General features: G+C 30.2%; 1 protein-coding gene across 1 annotated transcript; it reads right to left on the reverse strand.

Moving 5' to 3' along the window:
• Window positions 1–532: 532 nt before the first annotated feature.
• On the reverse strand, window positions 533–26,954 carry LOC141458939 (nucleolar transcription factor 1-like). The gene is made up of 16 exons (XM_074137533.1): window positions 26,380–26,954; window positions 25,813–26,281; window positions 25,621–25,674; window positions 25,194–25,318; window positions 24,878–25,036; window positions 23,873–23,974; window positions 23,649–23,770; window positions 22,714–22,819; window positions 7,316–7,471; window positions 7,048–7,142; window positions 6,771–6,954; window positions 6,488–6,670; window positions 5,859–5,908; window positions 5,364–5,529; window positions 3,716–3,823; window positions 533–2,912 (listed from the first exon to the last, which is right to left on the reverse strand). Exons 2-16 carry the CDS (start codon window positions 26,273–26,275, stop codon window positions 2,775–2,777), a joined length of 2,211 nt encoding a protein of 736 aa, XP_073993634.1. The 5' UTR covers window positions 26,276–26,281; window positions 26,380–26,954; the 3' UTR covers window positions 533–2,774.
• Between the last annotated feature and the right edge of the window lie 483 nt (window positions 26,955–27,437).

Raw genomic sequence — 27,437 nt, forward strand, 5'->3', positions numbered from 1 at the left:
ACTCCATATTTGTTTTGCAGATGGTAAATTAAAACGCAGTTAGAAGGAAGTTGCCACTAGTCACCTGCAGCCTTGTCTGAAAGTACACTATCAACATGTCCTCTCCTTACACTATAAGAGTTAATGGCCTGCGAAGTTGTAGTAAGAAATGGATTTCAAGAGTCTAATTGGTTGAAAAAATCATATCTTTATACCAGAAAAATTACTTACAATGTAGAACTGTAAAAATCTTGTTAACTCTAAAAAGTGTTGAATCTCTCAAGCATATATTTTTAAATGCTCCTCCCGTTATTTATGTCCACTGTATAAATATCTGTCTTTTATTTATGAGTATTCTAGAGCTGGCTACAGCTTTCAGACTTAATACAATATCTACTATTTGATCGCCAAATTCTCTTATACCAGTTGTGTTTAACTAAAATTGATTAGTGAATTTTCTGAAGCGATAAATCGAGAGCTAGGTAAGTACTAAGTAACTGGTTGTAGACAATGCGAAGGAAAAAAGGAGGGACAGTGAGAAAAGGCATTGTACTTATTTAAATAAAATAAAATACAACATTTATTTCCAGATGGAATGTTACCATCGATTACCATTTGTTTGAAGTACTTAAGTACTGCTTAAGAATGTTGTGTAATTATATTGTATTCCTTACAAATATACATAAAACCAGATAATTTGCGGACTCAATCTTTTGAAATAAAATTTAAACAATTTTTTTATTTAAACAAAAAATGTTACCACTAGCCCTAGCGATAAAAAAGAAAGTTAATTTTTAAGAATTTAATTTTTGGAAGTATGAGCAATCTAAGTTCATATTACTACCAAATAGTATGCTCCGAGTTATCTATTAAATTAAAAAAAAATATATATATGACACCTAATCTGGTAACTCGGTCCATTTCTTTTTGTTTCCATTTAAACAGCCCCCTAATCTAAAAAAAATACAAAAATGTTAATGCTTTTGATAACTAGTTTTATATAAGCAAATTCTACCTAAATATTGAAAACTTGCATGAGACTTTGTGAATTAAAAAAAAATTAAAACAATATGTAATAAACATTATTATTATTATTTTAACATTTCAGAGAGATATATATTTTGTAAGTTGTTTTTAAAGTTAGCATTTACAAAAAAGTTTAAATACGGAGACTCCTCTGTCGAAACATTTGTAAGTTACAGCTTTAGCGATTTACACGAAAGTTAAATATTAAAGAGAACGGGGCAACAGGTAATAGTGGATAAAATCTTAATTGGCGGTTCTTTCTAATTGAGAGAACTGTTTCATCCTCTTTGGAAAAATTCAATTTCTTTGTTCATTGATTATCGCGAATCACATGCTTTATTGCAGACCAGACAGTTGATTAATTTCTTGGAAGCCTTGGCGCCCTAAATGAACACTTAAGTCTTCAAAAATTTACTATATCCAAACTAGTCTTCATAATGACCAATAAGTGTAATATATCACTAAATGTATTAAGAAGTCTCTGTCTTTGTTAACTAATTGCTTTTCACAATGACCACAACCTACTTGGCCCAAACATGTTATATAGATTTTATGTTTTGTGACTTCTTTAGAAAAAACACTTAAAATTGACAATAATCATTCTTAAGAATACTTGATTTTAAATTTGGAAAATCTGAGTGGAAGTGATTTTTTGTATAAAGAAAAATATAAAGAAGATTTTACGTGTCTTTCAGTAAAATATGAAAAGTAAGCAGTCTAAAACAAAAATTAACAGCCTTAAATCCTTTTTTAAAAGGAAAATTGACCCTAGTATAGTATTACATGAAAAAATTACTTTTATAGAAATATTAGATTTTTTTGCCACCTTATTTCTAAATTAATTCCCAAGTAACCAATAATTTAAACACAAGTTATTAAAAAAATCTATAAGTATATTACAAAGCTTTATCAATTTGTAAATAAACAAATCAATATTTTGGCTAACTAACATTATAACGTTATGTGAATCAATGATTATATAAAAATAATTGATAACTGTAAAAATGTTTTTAAGTGCACTAATTTTAAAAAACTTCTCATCATTTTATAGTTTTCGAAATTCAATTTAGAAAACTATATAAATAATCTAAAAAATATATTTACTTTTTCATTTGTACATTTATTTACAAGTTATATATATACATATATAGTAAGTAGGGCGAAAAGCAATTTATGAACAACAAATTAACTTCCCATCATTGTGATAAGGATTTAACAAAAAATACAAGAAACTGAGTTGCTAGTTTTATTATCTCGATTCTAGATGGTTTCATGTTTCAATTACTAAGTGATTTTTCACATATCCGCAAACGAACAATTACATTCTACTAAACATATGAGGAAAAAAATGACAATCCTTATGCCACTGTAGGCATTTTCGTTCATTTTGATCTTTTTCAAATTTTCATCCAACTTTGGAGATTGATTTAATATGTTTCTGAAGGGAAATTTGTCATCCATTTACAGAATGTGTCAATGGAAAAAGTTTTTATTAAAATAGACTTAATAATAAAAATTGTCTACTCTTCCCTCTAATTTACACATACCTAAACTGAAACTTTAGAGTAGGTGACAAAAGCCATACGTGGAAGTAAACATTTCTCAAATCGAACCTTTAAATTTCTCAAAACATATCAATCAATGAAGTTGGATGAAGATCTAAAACCGGTAAGAATGAAGGAAAACAACTATATTATGACGCATGAAACCAAAGATATAGTCCCTTGGCCAGCATTACGGATCCAATAGTGTCCAACAAAAACTAAACCTTAAAAAGCGTCACTATCATAATCCTCGTGTTCTGCTTCACTCGATGCAGATGACGATGAAGAACTAGAGCTGCTAGCTGTACTAGATAAACCACTACTTCCACTTGATGAATCATTTTTCTTAACTTCAACTTTTGCCTAAAACGTTAAATAAATAACTTACTAAATTTTAAATTTAAACTGCTTAACTTTAAACACTTAAAGCTACAGCTTTGTAAGAATCAGCTGAAAGATCTATAGAACAGAAAACATAAAAAATGTTATTGCAACACATTATTGATCTTTAAAGCTGAAAAATGTAAAATAGAGGTAATGACGGAAAAGCTTCTTTATGAATTATATCTGAAAAAGAAATTCTGGCTCTCTAATATCAGTATTTTTTTATTTAAGACGCGTTAACAACTGAGATCATTGGCGCCTAGAGCATTTTCCAGTAAAAGCATTATGTAATCATCAGTCAGCAACACTATTTTGGAGGTAAGTATTTTTTGAAATGCCAAATAAATATAACCACCCTTGAATTCATTATTACAAGAACTTACAATTAAAAGCTAAGGATTAGATTTGATACAAAATAAAAAAGGCGACCTTTAAATATCGTCACCTGAGGTCCAACTATAAATTTCAATTATAAAATTATACAATTAGTTCTAACTAAGCTCACTTAAATTATCACTTAGCTGTAAGTTGTAATGAATTAACTAGTTTTTATATCATTAGCTAGCAGTGTACAATAAATCAATGCAAGATACGTAGTTTTTATTTTGTGAATGTATATTTTTGATTGGTATAATAAAATAAAAAAAAGACGTTAACTTAGCAGTTGATGCGCTGGAAAAAAACTCAAGACACATAGTATTATTCATACACAGATTCAGTCAAAAGTTTTTACCAATTTGTATTACCTTATAATTAAATTTATCAAATATAACAAAACTCACCTCTTCGACAGAACTTTCTTCACTACTTTGTGAATCTTCTTCAACAGGCTGATTTTGATTTTTACTCTTCCATTCAGAATAAGCTTGTAATTCTTGCGGTTTCAAACCCTATTCAAAATAAAAACAAGTGTTAACTCAAACTACGAATTAAAACTAAGTTAAGCTGTAAATCCATGGACACAAGTTGTGTTGTCAGAGAGAACAAAACTGGTGGACAGATGCCTTATTAAGTTTGTAGTCCTCGATTGATCGTAGTCCAGAAAAGGCTTGATGGTAAAACAAAAATATAGTGTGGGCTCAACAAATTATTTGGACATTTTAATCTTCTTAAAGTTGCTAAAACACGTTACAGAAATCGATCTTAACATACAATCTCATCACAATCTACTAACACAACACCTTTTTTCCACATTTCTAGAAAACACTTCTAGACGTCTTAAAAAACAATGGCCTCGCGAACCCCTCTCTGAAGACGCGAGTCAATAAATAGCAAAATTGGAGTTTTATCACTGGATAACTTCTCAACGCTGAGTGAGTTGACATTATTGTTGATATACATTGTTGCTTATGACGCAATCAATGTGTTGATCGTGATACAATAAACAATTTTACAAAAAAAAAAAATTGTAAAACACAAGAAATGGTAAACAATAACCTATATCAAGCTAAGGTTTTTTTTTTTTTAATTTAGTTTGTCCTTAATTGTAAGTAGGTTCTCCTTCAATCTGTGTATATAGTATAGTAGTAGAGTATATAAAGGCTCCAAGTTTCAGACCTCAATTTTATTTTATTTATTTTTATACTTGTGTAAGTATGTATTTAATGGTTAATTGGTTATTCCAACGAAATTTCTTTGTAACATCAGACAGCGTGTTGAATATTCTGAAAAACTTAAGTAAGCAGTACTTCTGGGATTGCCCCAAAACTAAGAAACTGCATGGTTCAAGTTTAAAGAACGTTTTCATTACAAATTTTTTGAGGCACAGGTTTTAAATATAAGAAAATGATATATATTTTAATTTATGGAAATAAATCAGCACAAATCCGACTGTTTAGCAAAAAATGTCTAACAAATAACTTCACTGAGAAATAACTTTTGCTAAACGCTCACAACTGGCTCTTGTTACTAGTAAAGATAAAATAGACCGTTCCATGTTCGAAGAGACCATACCACCTCGCCGACGATAGCACAATTTTAGTGAGAGCTGCAAAATTTTAACGTGAATCGATGACATTTGGCGTTTTATTATAGCCCTTTAGTTGTTTTAAAAGGAATAGAAAGCGTTATCTTTACTTTTTAGCTTCAGTTTTGGTAGAACATGCTTAATAAGTTTTATAAAAATATGTACATAAACATCAAAGGAAATTCGGTTATCAAGTAGAGATTAAAATAATCTATAAATATTTTTGCTGTTAATGATACGATTAAAATAAAGGTCCATAATTATGTGGTACACAAGCTAGATAGCCAATAGTTGGAGCCATTTTTCGAAATGTTTAATCTAATCTATCACTCTAAAACTTTCAAATGGCTGTCCACAAAAAATTAATACTATACAATTTATGATTTTTGAAAGAGCAATTCATTTCGAAAACTGGACACTGAGAACTAAATGAAAGTAATAATATTGGCAGAATAAGAACTTACTGTCAAAAATGTCTTATAATCAATTATATACTGTTGTCGTAGAGCTTCCAACTTGGTCTCGTATTTCTGTTTAATAATTTCACTCGAGTCTTCCCATGCTTTCTTTATCTTCCTACTACTCAAACCTTTTCGTTTCATTTCTTCTTCAAATAAATCAAATGATGAACTACAAAATTGAAGAATAATATCATTTATTTGCTGTTTTAAACATTCCAGACTAATGAATTCGGGTCCAAAAGACCAAGGGCTTTTATGGGTCTATATAAATAGACCAAAAGGTTCCCATTAATTCTTTCCTATGTAAGTCTAATAAAGAGCGAATTTCTGAAAGGTAGAAATCAGTTTTTAATCTTACGATATCGCTGCAGAGTATTTTATTGTGCTATATTTTTCAAATTATTAGCGAATTGCTTGATATGTTACATAGGACCATTCTTGTTAAAGTATTTACCTAATTAAATTAATGCTAGTTTGAATAATATTAAAAATACTTACCCACAAGGTGTTTTCGGCTCCTTGGCTAGTAAATCCTCTATTACCACTTTCTGAAAAATAAATTCAAATAAGAATGGCAGTTAATTTGGAAGCTTTAGGTTTAATTCCCTAATAACTGTCATAAATTGTTTTGCAAAATTAATCAAATGAATAATTCAATGTACTTGAGGCAACTCACGTAGAAAAAAAGGTTTTGGAGCAAAATTTCGGATAACTAAAATAATCACTTTCTGAAGTCTCACTTATTAATAAATTATATATTTTGAACATATCAAACCTTCTACTATTTTGAAATAGTGTAATTTTTTTTATTTTCTACTTCATCCGTCGTAGCACGCATGTTTATTGCATCCCTGACTGGATTCGAAATTTAATTTATCATCAGAGTTAAGATTAATGAACTTGGTGAAGAGATTTCAACTTCACTTACATTACTAAACTTGCTGACTTAGACAATCAAATTGAAAGTCCGAAACCGATCAGCGTTACAACAAACATACGTGCCATATAAGATAAAATCAAAGATATTGTCTAGCAAAGAGGAGCTAACCCATTTCCAGCAGTATTTATTTAATTATTAACTTATTGAAAAACTGAATTAATTGTTTATTATCTATGTTGATAGCTACCTCATTTTCTACAGCTTTAGTAGCTTTTTTCTCAATTTTAGGTCTTTTCTGTGCAGATTTAATCGCAGGATCTTCCACTTTAGCTTTTCTTTTCGGTAAATTACTTGCTAATTCTTCTTCACGTTTATCTTCTGGAAGTGATTCCAAATAAGAAGCATATTCTAGCTTATAATTTTCTAAAAGCTAAAAGCAAAAACAAAGCCGTAGGTTATTTTTTATGTTTATTCATATTTTAATTTTAAATCACAGAGTAGTTAAGGAAGTCTTAAATAACCCTACTTACATGTTTCACCTGTTCTGCGTAACCATCTTTTTCTATTTTCGGTACATCTTTCCACATTTTTGCTATTTCTTGCATTCGTTCTTTTGGTGTATTGTATTTAGCTCTCAAATCTGGATCTTTTAGCATTAACTTTGAAAATAGACCATACGCAGAACCTGGAGGTTTTTCAGGTTTCCCTTCCATTCTATAAAAACAAAAAAGAAGGGGATACAAATTTAATGAAAATTAACAAAGAAAAATCAATCAATTAAAACAAATTATACAATTTACAAATTACCTTTGCAATACTTTTTTCTCTGCTTTTGACAGAACACTTTTAAATTTAGGCATCTCAAAACTTGGATTTTCTGCTTGATAAGATTTCAGTTCTTCCTTAATTTAAATAAATAAATAAAATAAATAACTTTTGTGAGTACAATTAGGATGAAATTCCAACGTATGAGAAATTCGAAAGAATACGAGTACATTGATGTATGTTCTCGGTAAGAAGTCCATATGAAATATAAACAACTGAAATATTAGGTCACTATATTGTGATTACTTACAAGATATTTCATTTCTGCTTCTTGTGCCCATCTTATCCAAGGCATTTTCTTTTTACTGCTCATAGATTTCCATTTTTCTTTACATTGTTGTATTAACAGAGCTTGATTGAAATCTTTCTCATCTTTATGTTGCTTAATCTTATCTTTAAGAAATAACTGTCAAAATAAAACAATGAATCTTTGAAATTTGCTATTATAGCAAGAAATTTTAATCAACTTTTTAATTTTTTAAACCTTCTACATAATTCTAGAATTTATTTTATATATCATTAAATTTTTTTTACATTAATAAAAAAAAAAAATCCCTACTGTTCGAGAAAGAATATGATTCTGTTAGATGAGGTCAGAGTTGGGCGAAAATTTAATCAATTAAAAAACAATTGATTAAACCGAAATTTAATTTTAATCTGATTAAAATTAAAAAATTTAATCGGCCAAAATTAGTTGATTAAAATTAAATTCACTTTTAATTTAATCGGAATTTAATCAATTAAAATTTTTAATCATAACTAAAAATTAAGATTAAAATTAAAATTAAATAATCATAATTTTAATTGATTGAATTAAATTCCAAATTTAGTTTTAATCACTTTGGACGATTAAATTTTTTAATTTAATCAAAATATGAGAGATTAAATTTTTAAAACCAAACATTGCCAATGGTTAAACCAGAATCGGACCAATGCATCTTTATTCCGCCTAGCTGGTGCCTCTTCTCTATCAATATTATCCACCTTTCCCAAACTTGGCACCTTCATTCTACCAGTCTGGTGTCTCATCTATACCATGTTGGTGACTCTCAAGACTTACATAGGACCACCTTACACTCACATTTAACCATGTTTACCACTCACTAGACTTAGATAGGACCACCTTACACTCACATTTAACCATGTTTACCACTCACTATACTTAGATAGGACCACCTTACTCTCACATTTAACCAAGTTTACCACTCACTATACTTAGATAGGACTACCTTACACTCACATTTAACCTAGTTAGCGACTCAATAGACTTATGAACAGGGTGACCAGAGTTATGTGATCCACCCTCTTTTTTTTTGAACGGCGGGAAATTTCAAAAAAATAGAAAACACGTTTTTAATCAAATCTAGTTTTTTTCAGTAATTGACCCATTATTTAAACCCCAATTTCCCCAGATACAGTATCTCTAAGTTTTTTTTCAAATGGAACAAACCAGATCTTGGCAGGCTAGAGCTATTCGACATTCCAGATCTTCGATTGAAGCCAAAGGATTAAGGTTACTGTACACTTTATTTTTTAGATATCCCCTCTGAAAATAGTCTATTGGGGTTAAATCCGTAGTTCGAGGTCAAAATCGAGCTCTTCTTGAACCGGATGATAACTGGGGATGAAAAGTAGATTACCTACGAAAACATCGTAAGGAAAAGGACATATTGTGAACACGGAAAACCTAGCCCTTCCACCTGTAAACCTAATTTCACTCTGAATAAGAGAATGTTGTGTATATAGTGGGACATTCGAGGACCTACACATTATGAGCTTTTAAAACCGAACGAAAAGCTAAATTCGGAGAAGTATTGTTAGCAAATGCATAATTTAAAGACAGCAGTCCAAGAAAAAAGGCCGGCGATGTTCAATAGGAAGAACATCATACTGCATCATGATAATGGCATGCCAAATGCTGCTTTAAAGACTCGTCTAAAAATTGCAGAACAAGGCTGGAAAATTCTGTCGCATCCACCATATTCCCCGAACTTAGCACCCTCCGATTATCACTTGTTCTTGTCCTTACAAAATTTGTTGAAGGGCGAAACATTTAAAAATGAAGTAGATATCAAACTGGTTCAATTTCTCGCATCAAAAAATAATACATTTTTCAAAAATGAAATAAATAAATTGCGCCCACGCTGGCGAGATATCATTAATAATAATGGCAATTATATTATTTAATAAAGTTTATTTATAAAGTTTATTGGCAAGAAAAATTTGTATTTTGTTTTATTCCAAAAACGGACAGAACTTTCCGGTAGACCGTATATAAGTCTAGTGAGTGGTAAACATGGTTAAATGTGCTTGTAAGGTAGCCCTATATAAGTCTAGTGAGTCGCCAACATGGTTAAATGTTAGTGCAAGGTGGTCCTATCTAAGTCTAGTGAGTGGTAAACATGGTTAAATGTGAATGTAAGGTGGTCCTATATACGTCTAGAGCAGTGGTTCTTACCCGGTGTTCCGCGAATATGGTCCAAGTGTTCCGCGAAATTTCAATTTTAAATGTATGAAATTTTGTTCTCTTGTACACTTTGTTTTTCTCAATTATAAACTATTGTTATTTTGTGCACAGATCTATAAATGTAGAAGATATAAAGGGTTGAAAAATTTTTGGGTCATGAAATTCTGTAAAATTATGGCCGTTCTATATCTCCCACCGTGAACCACGTATTCGTATGAAATTTTGTTCTCTTATATACTTTGTTATTCTCAATTATAAAATATACTTATTTTGTGCACAGATCTAAAAAGGTAGAAGATATAAAAGGTTGAAAATTTTTTGGGTCATGAAATTCTGTAAAATTGTGGCCGTTCTATATCTCCCACTGTGGACCACGTATTGATATGGAATTTTGTTCTCTTATACACTTTGTTTTTCTTAATTATAAACCATAGTTATTTTGTGCACAGATCTATAAATATAGAAGATATAAAGGGTTGAAAATTTTTTGGGTCATGAAATTTTGTAAAATTGTGGCCGTTCTATATCTCCCACTGTGGACCACGTATTCGTATGAAATTTTGTTCTCTTATACACTTTGTTTTTCTCAATTATAAACTATAGTTAATTTCTGCACAGATCTAAAAAGGTAGAAGATATAAAAGGTTGAAAATGTTTTGGGTCATGAAATTCTGTAAAATTGTGGCCGTTCTATATCTCCCACTGTGGACCACGTATTGATATGGAATTTTGTTCTCTTGTACACTTTGTTTTTCTCAATTATAAACTATAGTTATTTTGTGCACAGATCTATAAATATAGAAGATATAAAGGGTTGAAAATTTTTTGGGTCATGAAATTCTGTAAAATTATGGCCGTTTTATATCTCCCACTGTGAACCACGTATTCGTATGAAATTTTGTTCTCTTGTACACTTTGTTTTTCTCAATTATAAACTATAGCTATTTTGTGCACAGATCTAAAAAGGTATAAGATATAAAAGGTTGAAAATTTTTTGGGTCATGAAATTCTGTAAAATTGTGGCCGTCCTATATCTCCCACTGTGGACCACGTATTGATATGGAATTTTGTTCTCTTATACACTTTGTTTTTCTCAATTATAAACTATAGTTATTTTGTGCACAGATCTATAAATGTATAAGATATAAAGGGTTGAAAATTTTTTGGGTCATGAAATTCTGTAAAATTGTGGCCGTTCTATATCTCCCACTGTGGACCACGTATTGATATGGAATTTTGTTCTCTTATACACTTTGTTTTTCTTAATTATAAACCATAGTTATTTTGTGCACAGATCTATAAATATAGAAGATATAAAGGGTTGAAAATTTTTTGGGTCATGAAATTTTGTAAAATTGTGGCCGTTCTATATCTCCCACTGTGGACCACGTATTCGTATGAAATTTTGTTCTCTTATACACTTTGTTTTTCTCAATTATAAACTATAGTTAATTTCTGCACAGATCTAAAAAGGTAGAAGATATAAAAGGTTGAAAATGTTTTGGGTCATGAAATTCTGTAAAATTGTGGCCGTTCTATATCTCCCACTGTGGACCACGTATTGATATGGAATTTTGTTCTCTTGTACACTTTGTTTTTCTCAATTATAAACTATAGTTATTTTGTGCACAGATCTATAAATATAGAAGATATAAAGGGTTGAAAATTTTTTGGGTCATGAAATTCTGTAAAATTATGGCCGTTTTATATCTCCCACTGTGAACCACGTATTCGTATGAAATTTTGTTCTCTTGTACACTTTGTTTTTCTCAATTATAAACTATAGCTATTTTGTGCACAGATCTAAAAAGGTAGAAGATATAAAGGGTTGAAAATTTTTTGGGTCATGAAATTCTGTACAATTATGGCCGTTCTATATCTTCCACTGTGAACCACGTATTAATATGGAATTTTGTTATTTTGTACACTTTGTTTTTCTCAATTATAAACTATAGTCATTTTGTGCACAGATCTATAAATATAGAAGATATAAAGGGTTGAAAATTTTTTGGGTCATGAAATTCTGTAAAATTATGGCCGTTCTATACCTCCCACCGTGAACCATGTATTCGTATGAAATTTTGTTCCATTGTACACTTTTTTTTTCTCAATTATAAACTATAGTTATTTTGTGCACAGATCTATAAATGTAGAAGATATAAAGGGTTGAAAATTTTACGGTAATGAAATTTTGTAAAATTGTGGCCGTTCTATATCTCCCACTGTGGACCACGTATTGATAGGGAATTTTGTTCTCTTATACACTTTGTTTTTCTCAATTATAAACTATAGTTATTTTGTGCACAGATCTAAACGGGTAGAAGATATAAAGGGTTGAAAATTTTTTGGGTCATGAAATCCTGTAAAATTATGGCCGTTCTATATCTCCCACTGTGGACTACGTATTGATATAAAATTTTGTTCTCTTATACACTTTGTTTTTCTCAATTATAAACTATAGTTATTTTGTGCACAGATCTAAAAAGGTAGAAGATATAAAAGGTTGAAAATGTTTTGGGTCATGAAATTCTGTAAAATTGTGGCCGTTATATATCTCCCACTGTGGACCACGTATTGATATGGAATTTTGTTCTCTTGTACACTTTGTTTTTCTCAGTTATAAACCATAGTTATTTTGTGCACAGATCCAAAAAGGTAGAAGATATAATGGGTTGAAAATTTTTTGGGTCATGAAATTCTGTAAAATTATGGCCGTTCTATATCTTCTACTGTGAACCACGTATTGATATGGAATTTTGTTCTCTTGTACACTTTGTTTTTCTCAATTATAAACTATAGTGATTTTGTGCACAGATCTAAAAAGGTAGAAGATATAAAGGGTTGAAAACTTTTTGGGTCATGAAATTCTGTAAAATTATGGCCGTTCTATATCTCCCACCGTGAACCACGTATTCGTATGAAATTTGGGTCTCTTGTACACTTTGTTTTTCTCAATTATAAACTATAGTTATTTTGTGCACAGATCTATAAATGTAGAAGATATAAAGGGTTGAAAATTTTTTGGGTCATGAAATTCTGTAAAATTATGGCCGTTTTATATCTCCCACTGTGAACCACGTATTCGTATGAAATTTTGTTCTCTTGTACACTTTGTTTTTCTCAATTATAAACTATAGTTATTTTGTGCACAGATCTAAAAAGGTAGAAGATATAAAGGGTAGAAAATTTTTTGGGTCATGAAATTCTGTACAATTATGGCCGTTCTATATCTTCCACTGTGAACCACGTATTGATATGGCATTTTGTTCTTTTGTACACTTTGTTTTTCTCAATTATAAACTATAGTCATTTTGTGCACAGATCTATAAATATAGAAGATATTAAGGGTTGAAAATTTTTTGGGTCATGAAATTCTGTAAAATTATGGCCGTTCTATACCTCCCACCGTGAACCACGTATTCGTATGAAATTTTGTTCTCTTGTACACTTTGTTTTTCTCAATTATAAACTATAGTTATTTTGTGCACAGATCTATAAATGTAGAAGATATAAAGGGTTGAAAATTTTTTGGGTCATGAAATTCTGTAAAATTGTGGCCGTTCTATATCTCCCACTGTGGACCACGTATTGATATGGAATTTTGTTCTCTTATACACTTGTTTTTCTCAATTATAAACCATAGTTATTTTGTGCACAGATCTAAAAAGGTAGAAGATATAAAGGGTTGAAAATTTTTTGGGTCATGAAATTCTGTACAATTATGGCCGTTCTATATCTTCCACTGTGAACCACGTATTGATATGGAATTTTGTTCTTTTGTACACTTTGTTTTTCTCAATTATAAACTATAGTCATTTTGTGCACAGATCTATAAATATAGAAGATATAAAGGGTTGAAAATTTTTTGGGTCATGAAATTCTGTAAAATTATGGCCGTTCTATACCTCCCATGGTGAACCATGTATTCGTATGAAATTTTGTTCTCTTGTAGACTTTTTTTTTCACAATTATAAACTATAGTTATTTTGTTCACAGATCTATAAATGTAGAAGATATAAAGGGTTGAAAATTTTTTGGGTCATGAAATTTTGTAAAATTGTGGCCGTTCTATATCTCCCACTGTGGACCACGTATTGATAGGGAATTTTGTTCTCTTATACACTTTGTTTTTCTCAATTATAAACTATAGTTATTTTGTGCACAGATCTAAACGGGTAGAAGATATAAAGGGTTGAAAATTTTTTGGGTCATGAAATCCTGTAAAATTATGGCCGTTTTATATCTCCCCCTGTGAACCATGTATTCGTATGAAATTTTGTTCTCTTGTACACTTTGTTTTTCTCAGTTATAAACCATAGTTATTTTGTGCACAGATCCAAAAAGGTAGAAGATATAATGGGTTGATAATTTTTTGGGTCATGAAATTCTGTAAAATTATGGCCGTTCTATATCTCCCCCTGTGAACCATGTATTCGTATGAAATTTTGTTCTCTTGTACACTTTGTTTTTCTCAGTTATAAACCATAGTTATTTTGTGCACAGATCCAAAAAGGTAGAAGATATAATGGGTTGAAAATTTTTTGGGTCATGAAATTCTGTAAAATTATGGCCGTTCTATATCTTCTACTGTGAACCACGTATTGATATGGAATTTTGTTCTCTTGTACACTTTGTTTTTCTCAATTATAAACTATAGTTATTTTGTGCACAGATCTATAAATGTAGAAGATATAATGGGTTGAAAATTTTTTGGGTCATGAAATTTTGTAAAATTGTGGCCGTTCTATATCTCCCACTGTGGACCACGTATTGATATGAAATTTTGTTCTCTTATACACTTTGTTTTTCTCAATTATAAACCATAGTTATTTTGTGCACAGATCTATAAATATAGAAGATATAAAGGGTTGAAAATTTTTTGGGTCATGAAATTTTGTAAAATTGTGGCCGTTCTATATCTCCCACTGTGGACCACGTATTGGTATGAAATTTTGTTCTCTTATACACTTTGTTTTTCTCAATTATAAACTATAGTTATTTTGTGCACAGATCTAAAAAGGTAGAAGATATAAAAGGTTGAAAATGTTTTGGGTCATGAAATTCTGTAAAATTGTGGCCGTTCTATATCTCCCACTGTGGACTACGTATTGATATAAAATTTTGTTCTCTTATACACTTTGTTTTTCTCAATTATAAACTATAGTTATTTTGTGCACAGATCTAAAAAGGTAGAAGATATAAAAGGTTGAAAATGTTTTGGGTCATGAAATTCTGTAAAATTGTGGCCGTTATATATCTCCCACTGTGGACCACGTATTGATATGGAATTTTGTTCTCTTGTACACTTTGTTTTTCTCAATTATAAACTATAGTTATTTTGTGCACAGATCTATAAGTATAGAAGATATAAAGGGTTGAAAATTTTTTGGGTCATGAAATTCTGTAAAATTATGGCCGTTTTATATCTCCCACTGTGAACCACGTATTCGTATGAAATTTTGTTCTCTTGTAGACTTTGTTTTTCTCAATTATAAACTATAGTTATTTTGTGCACAGATCTAAAAAGGTAGAAGATATAAAGGGTTGAAAATTTTTTGGGTCATGAAATTCTGTACAATTATGGCCGTTCTATATCTTCCACTGTGAACCACGTATTGATATGGAATTTTGTTCTTTTGTACACTTTGTTTTTCTCAATTATAAACTATAGTCATTTTGTGCACAGATCTATAAATATAGAAGATATAAAGGGTTGAAAATTTTTTGGGTCATGAAATTCTGTAAAATTATGGCCGTTCTATACCTCCCACGGTGAACCATGTATTCGTATGAAATTTTGTTCTCTTGTAGACTTTTTTTTTCTCAATTATAGTTATTTTGTTCACAGATCTATAAATTAGAAGATATAAAGGGTTGAAAATTTTTTGGGTCATGAAATTTTGTAAAATTGTGGCCGTTCTATATCTCCCACCGTGAACCACGCATTCGTATGAAATTTTGTTCTCTTATACACTTTGTTTTTCTCAATTATAAACTATAGTTATTTTGTTCACAGATCTATAAATGTAGAAGATATAAAGGGTTGAAAATTTTTTGGGTCATGAAATTTTGTAAAATTGTGGCCGTTCTATATCTCCCACCGTGAACCATGTATTCGTATGAAATTTTGTTCTCTTATACACTTTGTTTTTCTCAATTATAAACTATAGTTATTTTGTGCATAGATCTAAAAAGGTAGAAGATATAAAAGGTTGAAAATTTTTTGGGTCATGAAATTCTGTAAAATTGTGGCCGTCCTATATCTCCCACTGTGGACCACGTATTGATATGGAATTTTGTTCTCTTATACACTTTGTTTTTCTCAATTATAAACTATAGTTATTTTGTGCACAGATCTATAAATGTATAAGATATAAAGGGTTGAAAATTTTTTGGGTCATGAAATTCTGTAAAATTGTGGCCGTTCTATATCTCCCACTGTGGACCACGTATTGATATGGAATTTTGTTCTCTTATACACTTTGTTTTTCTTAATTATAAACCATAGTTATTTTGTGCACAGATCTATAAATATAGAAGATATAAAGGGTTGAAAATTTTTTGGGTCATGAAATTTTGTAAAATTGTGGCCGTTCTATATCTCCCACTGTGGACCACGTATTCGTATGAAATTTTGTTCTCTTATACACTTTGTTTTTCTCAATTATAAACTATAGTTAATTTCTGCACAGATCTAAAAAGGTAGAAGATATAAAAGGTTGAAAATGTTTTGGGTCATGAAATTCTGTAAAATTGTGGCCGTTCTATATCTCCCACTGTGGACCACGTATTGATATGGAATTTTGTTCTCTTGTACACTTTGTTTTTCTCAATTATAAACTATAGTTATTTTGTGCACAGATCTATAAATATAGAAGATATAAAGGGTTGAAAATTTTTTGGGTCATGAAATTCTGTAAAATTATGGCCGTTTTATATCTCCCACTGTGAACCACGTATTCGTATGAAATTTTGTTCTCTTGTACACTTTGTTTTTCTCAATTATAAACTATAGCTATTTTGTGCACAGATCTAAAAAGGTAGAAGATATAAAGGGTTGAAAATTTTTTGGGTCATGAAATTCTGTACAATTATGGCCGTTCTATATCTTCCACTGTGAACCGCGTATTAATATGGAATTTTGTTATTTTGTACACTTTGTTTTTCTCAATTATAAACTATAGTCATTTTGTGCACAGATCTAAAAATATAGAAGATATAAAGGGTTGAAAATTTTTTGGGTCATGAAATTCTGTAAAATTATGGCCGTTCTATACCTCCCACCGTGAACCATGTATTCGTATGAAATTTTGTTCCATTGTACACTTTTTTTTTCTCAATTATAAACTATAGTTATTTTGTGCACAGATCTATAAATGTAGAAGATATAAAGGGTTGAAAATTTTACGGTAATGAAATTTTGTAAAATTGTGGCCGTTCTATATCTCCCACTGTGGACCACGTATTGATATGGAATTTTGTTCTTTTATACACTTTGTTTTTCTCAATTATAAACTATAGTTATTTTGTGCACAGATCTAAAAAGGTAGGAGATATAAAGGGTTGAAAATTTTTTGGGTCATGAAATTTTGTAAAATTGTGGCCGTTCTATATCTCCCACTGTGGACCACGTATTGATAGGGAATTTTGTTCTCTTATACACTTTGTTTTTCTCAATTATAAACTATAGTTATTTTGTGCACAGATCTAAACGGGTAGAGGATATAAAGGGTTGAAAATTTTTTGGGTCATGAAATCCTGTAAAATTATGGCCGTTCTATATCTCCCACTGTGGACTACGTATTGATATAAAATTTTGTTCTCTTATACACTTTGTTTTTCTCAATTATAAACTATAGTTATTTTGTGCACAGATCTAAAAAGGTAGAAGATATAAAAGGTTGAAAATGTTTTGGGTCATGAAATTCTGTAAAATTGTGGCCGTTATATATCTCCCACTGTGGACCACGTATTGATATGGAATTTTGTTCTCTTGTACACTTTGTTTTTCTCAGTTATAAACCATAGTTATTTTGTGCACAGATCCAAAAAGGTAGAAGATATAATGGGTTGAAAATTTTTTGGGTCATGAAATTCTGTAAAATTATGGCCGTTCTATATCTTCTACTGTGAACCACGTATTGATATGGAATTTTGTTCTCTTGTACACTTTGTTTTTCTCAATTATAAACTATAGTGATTTTGTGCACAGATCTAAAAAGGTAGAAGATATAAAGGGTTGAAAACTTTTTGGGTCATGAAATTCTGTAAAATTATGGCCGTTCTATATCTCCCACCGTGAACCACGTATTCGTATGAAATTTGGGTCTCTTGTACACTTTGTTTTTCTCAATTATAAACTATAGTTATTTTGTGCACAGATCTATAAATGTAGAAGATATAAAGGGTTGAAAATTTTTTGGGTCATGAAATTCTGTAAAATTATGGCCGTTTTATATCTCCCACTGTGAACCACGTATTCGTATGAAATTTTGTTCTCTTGTACACTTTGTTTTTCTCAATTATAAACTATAGTTATTTTGTGCACAGATCTAAAAAGGTAGAAGATATAAAGGGTAGAAAATTTTTTGGGTCATGAAATTCTGTACAATTATGGCCGTTCTATATCTTCCACTGTGAACCACGTATTGATATGGCATTTTGTTCTTTTGTACACTTTGTTTTTCTCAATTATAAACTATAGTCATTTTGTGCACAGATCTATAAATATAGAAGATATTAAGGGTTGAAAATTTTTTGGGTCATGAAATTCTGTAAAATTATGGCCGTTCTATACCTCCCACCGTGAACCACGTATTCGTATGAAATTTTGTTCTCTTGTACACTTTGTTTTTCTCAATTATAAACTATAGTTATTTTGTGCACAGATCTATAAATGTAGAAGATATAAAGGGTTGAAAATTTTTTGGGTCATGAAATTCTGTAAAATTGTGGCCGTTCTATATCTCCCACTGTGGACCACGTATTGATATGGAATTTTGTTCTCTTATACACTTGTTTTTCTCAATTATAAACCATAGTTATTTTGTGCACAGATCTAAAAAGGTAGAAGATATAAAGGGTTGAAAATTTTTTGGGTCATGAAATTCTGTACAATTATGGCCGTTCTATATCTTCCACTGTGAACCACGTATTGATATGGAATTTTGTTCTTTTGTACACTTTGTTTTTCTCAATTATAAACTATAGTCATTTTGTGCACAGATCTATAAATATAGAAGATATAAAGGGTTGAAAATTTTTTGGGTCATGAAATTCTGTAAAATTATGGCCGTTCTATACCTCCCATGGTGAACCATGTATTCGTATGAAATTTTGTTCTCTTGTAGACTTTTTTTTTCACAATTATAAACTATAGTTATTTTGTTCACAGATCTATAAATGTAGAAGATATAAAGGGTTGAAAATTTTTTGGGTCATGAAATTTTGTAAAATTGTGGCCGTTTTATATCTCCCACCTTGAACCACGTATTGGTATGAAATTTTGTTCTCTTATACACTTTGTTTTTCTCAATTATAATCTATAGTTATTTTGGGAACAGATCTATAAATGTAGAAGATATAAAGGGTTGAAAATTTTTTGGGTCATGAAATTTTGTAAAATTGTGGCCGTTCTATATCTCCCACTGTGGACCACGTATTGATAGGGAATTTTGTTCTCTTATACACTTTGTTTTTCTCAATTATAAACTATAGTTATTTTGTGCACAGATCTAAACGGGTAGAAGATATAAAGGGTTGAAAATTTTTTGGGTCATGAAATCCTGTAAAATTATGGCCGTTTTATATCTCCCCCTGTGAACCATGTATTCGTATGAAATTTTGTTCTCTTGTACACTTTGTTTTTCTCAGTTATAAACCATAGTTATTTTGTGCACAGATCCAAAAAGGTAGAAGATATAATGGGTTGATAATTTTTTGGGTCATGAAATTCTGTAAAATTATGGCCGTTCTATATCTCCCCCTGTGAACCACGTATTCGTATGAAATTTTGTTCTCTTGTACACTTTGTTTTTCTCAGTTATAAACCATAGTTATTTTGTGCACAGATCCAAAAAGGTAGAAGATATAATGGGTTGAAAATTTTTTGGGTCATGAAATTCTGTAAAATTATGGCCGTTCTATATCTTCTACTGTGAACCACGTATTGATATGGAATTTTGTTCTCTTGTACACTTTGTTTTTCTCAATTATAAACTATAGTTATTTTGTGCACAGATCTATAAATGTAGAAGATATAATGGGTTGAAAATTTTTTGGGTCATGAAATTTTGTAAAATTGTGGCCGTTCTATATCTCCCACTGTGGACCACGTATTGATATGGAATTTTGTTCTCTTGTACACTTTGTTTTTCTCAATTATAAACCATAGTTATTTTGTGCACAGATCTATAAATATAGAAGATATAAAGGGTTGAAAATTTTTTGGGTCATGAAATTTTGTAAAATTGTGGCCGTTCTATATCTCCCACTGTGGACCACGTATTCGTATGAAATTTTGTTCTCTTATACACTTTGTTTTTCTCAATTATAAACTATAGTTATTTTGTGCACAGATCTAAAAAGGTAGAAGATATAAAAGGTTGAAAATGTTTTGGGTCATGAAATTCTGTAAAATTGTGGCCGTTATATATCTCCCACTGTGGACCACGTATTGATATGGAATTTTGTTCTCTTGTACACTTTGTTTTTCTCAATTATAAACTATAGTTATTTTGTGCACAGATCTATAAGTATAGAAGATATAAAGGGTTGAAAATTTTTTGGGTCATGAAATTCTGTAAAATTATGGCCGTTTTATATCTCCCACTGTGAACCACGTATTCGTATGAAATTTTGTTCTCTTGTAGACTTTGTTTTTCTCAATTATAAACTATAGTTATTTTGTGCACAGATCTAAAAAGGTAGAAGATATAAAGGGTTGAAAATTTTTTGGGTCATGAAATTCTGTACAATTATGGCCGTTCTATATCTTCCACTGTGAACCACGTATTGATATGGAATTTTGTTCTTTTGTACACTTTGTTTTTCTCAATTATAAACTATAGTCATTTTGTGCACAGATCTATAAATATAGAAGATATAAAGGGTTGAAAATTTTTTGGGTCATGAAATTCTGTAAAATTATGGCCGTTCTATACCTCCCACGGTGAACCATGTATTCGTATGAAATTTTGTTCTCTTGTAGACTTTTTTTTTCTCAATTATAAACTATAGTTATTTTGTTCACAGATCTATAAATTAGAAGATATAAAGGGTTGAAAATTTTTTGGGTCATGAAATTTTGTAAAATTGTGGCCGTTCTATATCTCCCACCGTGAACCACGCATTCGTATGAAATTTTGTTCTCTTATACACTTTGTTTTTCTCAATTATAAACTATAGTTATTTTGTTCACAGATCTATAAATGTAGAAGATATAAAGGGTTGAAAATTTTTTGGGTCATGAAATTTTGTAAAATTGTGGCCGTTCTATATCTCCCACCGTGAACCATGTATTCGTATGAAATTTTGTTCTCTTATACACTTTGTTTTTCTCAATTATAAACTATAGTTATTTTGTGCATAGATCTAAAAAGGTAGAAGATATAAAAGGTTGAAAATTTTTTGGGTCATGAAATTCTGTAAAATTATGGCCGTTCTATATCTCCCACCGTGAACCGCGTATTGGTATGAACTTTTGTTCTCTTATACACTTTATTTAATGTTAGTGTTCCGCGAGAAAAATATATATGTATACATATAATTGTGTTCTGCGTCTATGAAAAGGTTAAGAACCACTGGTCTAGAGACTCGTGAAGAAGTCCAAGTCTACGAAAATTAACCGAAAAGTATTTACTGAAGACGCTCAGAAATAGGGCCTCGCCAAAACGTGGTTCGAACCATTGGTTGAAAAGCCATAAAAGTGGATGATTAAATTAGTTTGATTAACGATTGAAATTGAACTAATTCGGTGATTAAAATTAAAGTTCAATTTAATTCTCAGATATAATTATAATTTTTTTAGTTTGATTAAATTAGTTTGATTAACGATTAAATCTGAAATTTAATTGATTAAATAGTTGTCATATGATTAAAATTACGATTAAATTCGGATTAAAATTAAAAATAAATTTAATCAATTGAAAAATTAAATCAATTAAATTTAGAATTTAATTTTTTTTTTAATCAGTGCCCAACTCTGGATGAGATGATGGGTCTGAGGCTGAAATTGAAGAAAACCAATCATTGTAGGAAGTTATTACCTAATTATTGTGTTCGGCATTAATTTAATTTTTTTAAAAATCAAACCTTACTTAAAAGTACCTAGCATGAAACAATTTACCAAACATTTGCGTTAGGTTGATGGAGGACCAATTATCCTATCCGGTGATTCTTAAAAATTAAAAAAAATTAGTTTATAAGCAAGCCTATGTTATCGATCTTTAAGAACTTATTAATAAAGATTTTTCTAAAAAAATAAATAAATAAAAATACCCCCAATAGCATTTTTTTTCGTATCTGATATTTTTTCCACAGATCGAAACTCTTCTCTTTAATACATAACAAAACATTCATTTACTACTTTTCAATCTAAGACCATTAATTATTTTATAGCGCATCATTGCCTGGAGGTCAATCCCGTCCAAATTTTGTCAGCCCCTGCGGAACAAGACAGTAGGTTTTAAGAGGTTACAAGGAAGAGAAAACCTAATAGTGTAGACAGCAGGACAATAATTAGTAATTCAGCTAGAGTTCCAACTGAGACCTTCCCTTTCAATTGGTTTCTTACATTGTTTAAAAAAATGTTTTTAAATTTGTTGTATTTCCACTTGGGTTAGTTCCTGAAAAGTAGTATGTTTTAGTTTTAGTTGTTTTAGAAAGAACCATTTTATAAAACTTCAGGCTTCTTCAAATTAAATTAAGTTGGAAGACAGGAAAGAACATTAGTTAAATAACAATTCTGATGCTTTAAATTTAATCGTATTAAACTTTTTTTTAAAAATGAAACTCAATAATTGCCAGCTTTATTTAATGGTTACTGGTAGTTTTTTTTTCTTCGATAGGAAGCCTTATAAATACTCAGGGCACATATAGGGCGTTCCATCGCACAAAAGGGTTCATCACACTATGTATTACTTATCCTACCTAAACGACTAAATATTACAAAATATTATTACCTTCAGCGGCGGCAAAGGTTTATCTGGACCTGGCACGCCTAAAATTGGTGCTTTCTTATATTTAGCAGCGTTCATAATTTTCTCCCCTTCACCTGGATGATCCTGGCTACATAGATGGATATGTGAAAAGAAATATGTAATGTTTGAAAATTAAAATGTTTAAAACGTTCAGAGGTATTAAAATTTCCTTAAGACAATGTTGACACACTAAATATAATAATAATAATAATAATAATAATAATAATAAAAGTGAGTGGAAGTGAAGTGCACTGTATATGCTACTCAGAAGCTGCGCAGACAAACTACAAGGTTGATGTATAATTTACCTCTAATTAGCATTCTATTTTTTATTAGAAGCAGTTTTCACTTGAATATGCCTGAATTTAGAGTCTTTGGGAAATAAATTTGTGACTCTAAAACCTAAATGTTTCAAGAACCTCAAACTTATTTATTCCGTTTAAGTTTTTACTTCGATGGGACCCTAAGTTTGGATGAAAATGTCTCAAACGAATGTTTAGCATTACTGGATTCGTTCTTAACTAACACGGATTCAATGATATTCTTGTAAATCGCCCTCTAACGTGCCCTTATTACTAAATGTATGATCTTATGTCTTAAATACAGTTAAGGATGAATGTGGTTGACTGACTTTGTTTACAAGTTATCTTCAACTCTTTTCAGTTTCAATCCTTTAATTGCTTAAACGTGAAAATTTCGGGCTTCCCTAAGCTCTTCATCAGGCTACACATTGTTTACATTACAGACTTAATACAATAATATACAAATTTTCCATAAAAGGAAGGCTGAAAGATCATAAATGATTTAGGATGTAAAGGAACCACAATAATTTTGCTTGTCAAATGTGAAGAATTTTTTTTTTAGTTTAAGCAATTACCGCAATTAATTTTTTGAGAAAACAGTAAATAAGAACTTACAAAAATTTCTGCATATCTTCTTGATACTTCTCACGCATTGCATTCGCTAATTTGTTATATTTTGCCTTCTTTTTTGGTGACAATTTATTGAACTTGTCAGCAATAATCTTCGAAAGACTTGTCTTAAAATAATAATTATGTTTGTTAAGTGAATTCTACATTTATGGTTATAAGTAATAACAATTTTTAATTATCAGTACTAGAACTTTCAATGTAAATCTTACCAAGCCAATGCCGGGATTTTCTTTTGTTATACTCTCCTTTTTCTTCATATAGAAGATCATGTACGAAGTAAGAGGTTTTTTTGGCATATCCGGATGTCTATTCTGCAAAAATTAAATGATCTAATCAGTTTACTTCAAAAATAAAATGAACGTCCACTTTATATGATTTGTTTTAGGACTGGTTTCATCCTTGGCCAATTTATACATTTAAAGTTAACAATCATTTCTAACGTCCATAACTTCAGATGTTACTACATTCACAAAAATATAAGTGAAGATTTAAAGAATTTCGCCAGTTATTTTCAGAAAAATTAGATAAGAGAAAACAAAACAATCAAAAAGTCCCACTTCAAGTTGACAGATGTTTACAAAAAACTTTCATATCGGATCAGAACAAATTATTGTAGTATATGTGATTAGAGGTAAAGGTCAAATAATTGTGGAAAGTAAATTGAAACAATCAACAAAGCAAAGAATAGGTCAGAAAATGCCACCTAATTGCACGAGTGGAGGAAAACTTCAATAATGTAACTAAGGATATTTATCCTAAGGAAGAAATATGCTGTTTAAAAACTGTAAATGTAAGGCCATCATTCTGGAACGAAATTATTTTGTTTTATCGACTAAACAACAGGCTCTAAGTTAAATTCAACAAGGAATATGATAGTAACGTATGATGTTACTAATTATAATTTCTTTATTAGCGTGAATGTATTTAATTTATTTATTGTTTGTGCATAGGATGCATATACTTTAGTCGGTACTTATTGATATAGAACTATATAAGTTTAAGATCAGAAATGTAGAGTTGGGACGAACATCAAATAGTATATTTGTACATAGATAAGATGTGCGATTGTATACTTACGTAAAAGTATGAAATAATAGTGAAAGATTTAAAAGAATTTCAGTGGATTAGGCGAACATGTGTAATAAGTTGAAATAACAATCACGTTACTAACTGATTAACATACAAGTTTATGCTAAAAAAAAAAAAAAGTTTACCTTATTTTTACCTCCACGATAGAAATCCATCCAAGGATGTTCAAGCCATACTTTCGCATCAGCCAACACTTCTTGAAGTATGCGATAACCTCTTATCTTTTTTTCAATGATCTTCCACTTCTCTTTACATTCCGAGGAAGAGTACTGACCAAAAGCAACCTAAAGACCAGAAATATTATTTACTTACCTAATAATCAATTTGCATGCACTGAGATTTTCTGAGATTCTACAAAATAATATCTTATAATTAAATAACAGTACTAAATATATATTATGACAATTGTAATAATTGTTAAATCATTATAAATAGAGATACCTGTTCCCAATTGAGTTTTTCAACTCTTGAAACATATTTAAGCGTATCATTTTTAGGGAGTGCAGAACCTATTCTAGAAATTAATTGGGCAACATCTTCTTTTGTCCAACCATCGTAATAATCATCTGTGAACAAATTTTCATAAGCATATTGCTTTTAATACGTTAAATATTTACGCCATTTCCTAAAATAATAAACTAGTCAGTGAATCGCCAGGCCTTAGTTCAAATCCAGGCTCCTACCCATAGATTTTCTTCACCTAGATGCCTCTACACTGTCAGGTAGCGTCAGAATGTTGTCTGTATCGAGAGAAACATAGAGGAGGTCGGCAATGCACTGAGGGCTTCGGGCGCAACGACTTCGCAAGTTAACTAGCCTTTAAATTCGAATGAAAAAATAAAAAATGTATAGTTTCCTTGCTATTTACCTGACGACTCCGCTTTTTTAGGAGCTGGGGTTGTTTTTGATTCAATGACTTCTTCTGAAAATTAGAATTGAGAATATTTAAACATATCTACTTATAGTATTCTTCAACTACTTTAACATTCGCCTTCACGAAACAATACACAAAATTAGTGAAAAAAAGTAAGATTTTTTGTCACAGCTTGAAATATATTACCTACTACTTCATCTGAGGAAGAATAAATTTTTGGCTTGTTTTTACTTTTTGACGAGTGGGAGTTTTTCCCATCTACGATGTTATTCTTGTCCTTACGATTTTTTGCGCCTTCATTTTCATTGTTATTATCCGCACTTAATGTTGGCATTTGTTTTACTGGAGATTGTAGAGCTACTTTTTCAAGGTCTAACACTTTTTCAAATTTATTAGATTTTTTTTTATCCTTTTTCGTTTGTTTGGCACTTTTAATTTCTTCTTCAGAATCGTCATGTTTGATATGCTTCTGAAGTTTTTGGAATTTAGGGGTAACATCAACATCTAAAGCACTTTGTTTATATTTGTTTTTTTGTGAATCTAACTCTTCTTCTTCTTCTTCAACATCACGGCTTTTATACTTATGTTTCTTCTTTTTGCTTGCATTACTTGCATTTCTTCTTTCTTTTTCATCACTTTTTGAAGACATGTTTTTCTATAAAAGTACAAAAACCAATATAATGTTTTCGATACCCAGAGAATCTCTAATTATGTTGTAATAGAAAAAATAGTAAAACTTTAAAATCAGCTTACCTTTAAGTTGTTATTAAATACAGTGTATTTGAAAGATTGCAAAAAATAATATCACTAATAATAAAATTAAACCTCTTTAACATATTATTGGGAAACTATTTTATTATAAGAAAATTTAATGAAATGAAATTAAAAGGAAAACTTATTTTGACTCGCACGGAACTTTGAAATCCAGAACTCACAATCCCAACCGAATGAAATGGCGGGTTAAAGAAGCGTCTGTTGCCCACAGCTTTTCTCGTGGCTGCCCCCTAACTAAAGCCTGTTATGACTGCGTTGAATGGTTCACTTTATTATTTATGTTTTTCGTGATGCTTATTTTGAATATTTTGTACTAAACAATTTTTTCACCCCAAATACTGAAGAGGTTTCACTAAAACTTTAAAATAAACAAAAAAAATGTAAAAAGGGAAAAATCTTCATTTGTGCAATATTGTTAATAAAAAATAAACGCAAATAAGGCAATCGACTTTATTCGTTTGTTTTATCTATTTGACTTTTTACTTCTAACTTAACTTTTCAATTTTTAACTTAAATAGAAACCTACCCAAAATACTAAAACACCACAGCTCACTTTATCACTTGCAAGTGAAGACCTCATTAATCATTAATGCCAAATAATTTATATCAAATCAAGATGTTCAGAAACTGTTTTAGTGTAATTTATTATTGAAAAAAATTTTGATTTTTAGTCAGAATTATTTAGCACAATGAATCTTTCAGGATGTTATTGTTATAAAATATTTTTGCTGGAATTGCGCCACAGTTAATGTTTGTACTTAAAAAACAAACTATACACACGAAAGAAGCATTAAGTTCCGTTAATTTACGTGGAATTTGTGTAAATGAATAATTGATAAATGTAATTGAACTGAAATTAAATTTACGTTACGGTTCCAGAAATTTCAAAGTTCAATGATATTCTGGTGTCCATGTCCATATTGGTCTCAACCAAAAGACCCAAAACAAAATTTTAGACTATAGTGCCATATATTTCAGCCGATTTTGTTCTTTTTCCTCACTTGAGATAGCCAAATTTTGAAAAGCGAAACAAAAAA

The sequence above is a fragment of the Rhodnius prolixus genome, unplaced genomic scaffold (assembly GCF_049639745.1).
Source record: "Rhodnius prolixus isolate KJV_2025 unplaced genomic scaffold, Rpr scaffold_5, whole genome shotgun sequence".
In the NCBI taxonomy this organism is placed as follows: Eukaryota; Metazoa; Arthropoda; class Insecta; order Hemiptera; family Reduviidae; genus Rhodnius; species Rhodnius prolixus.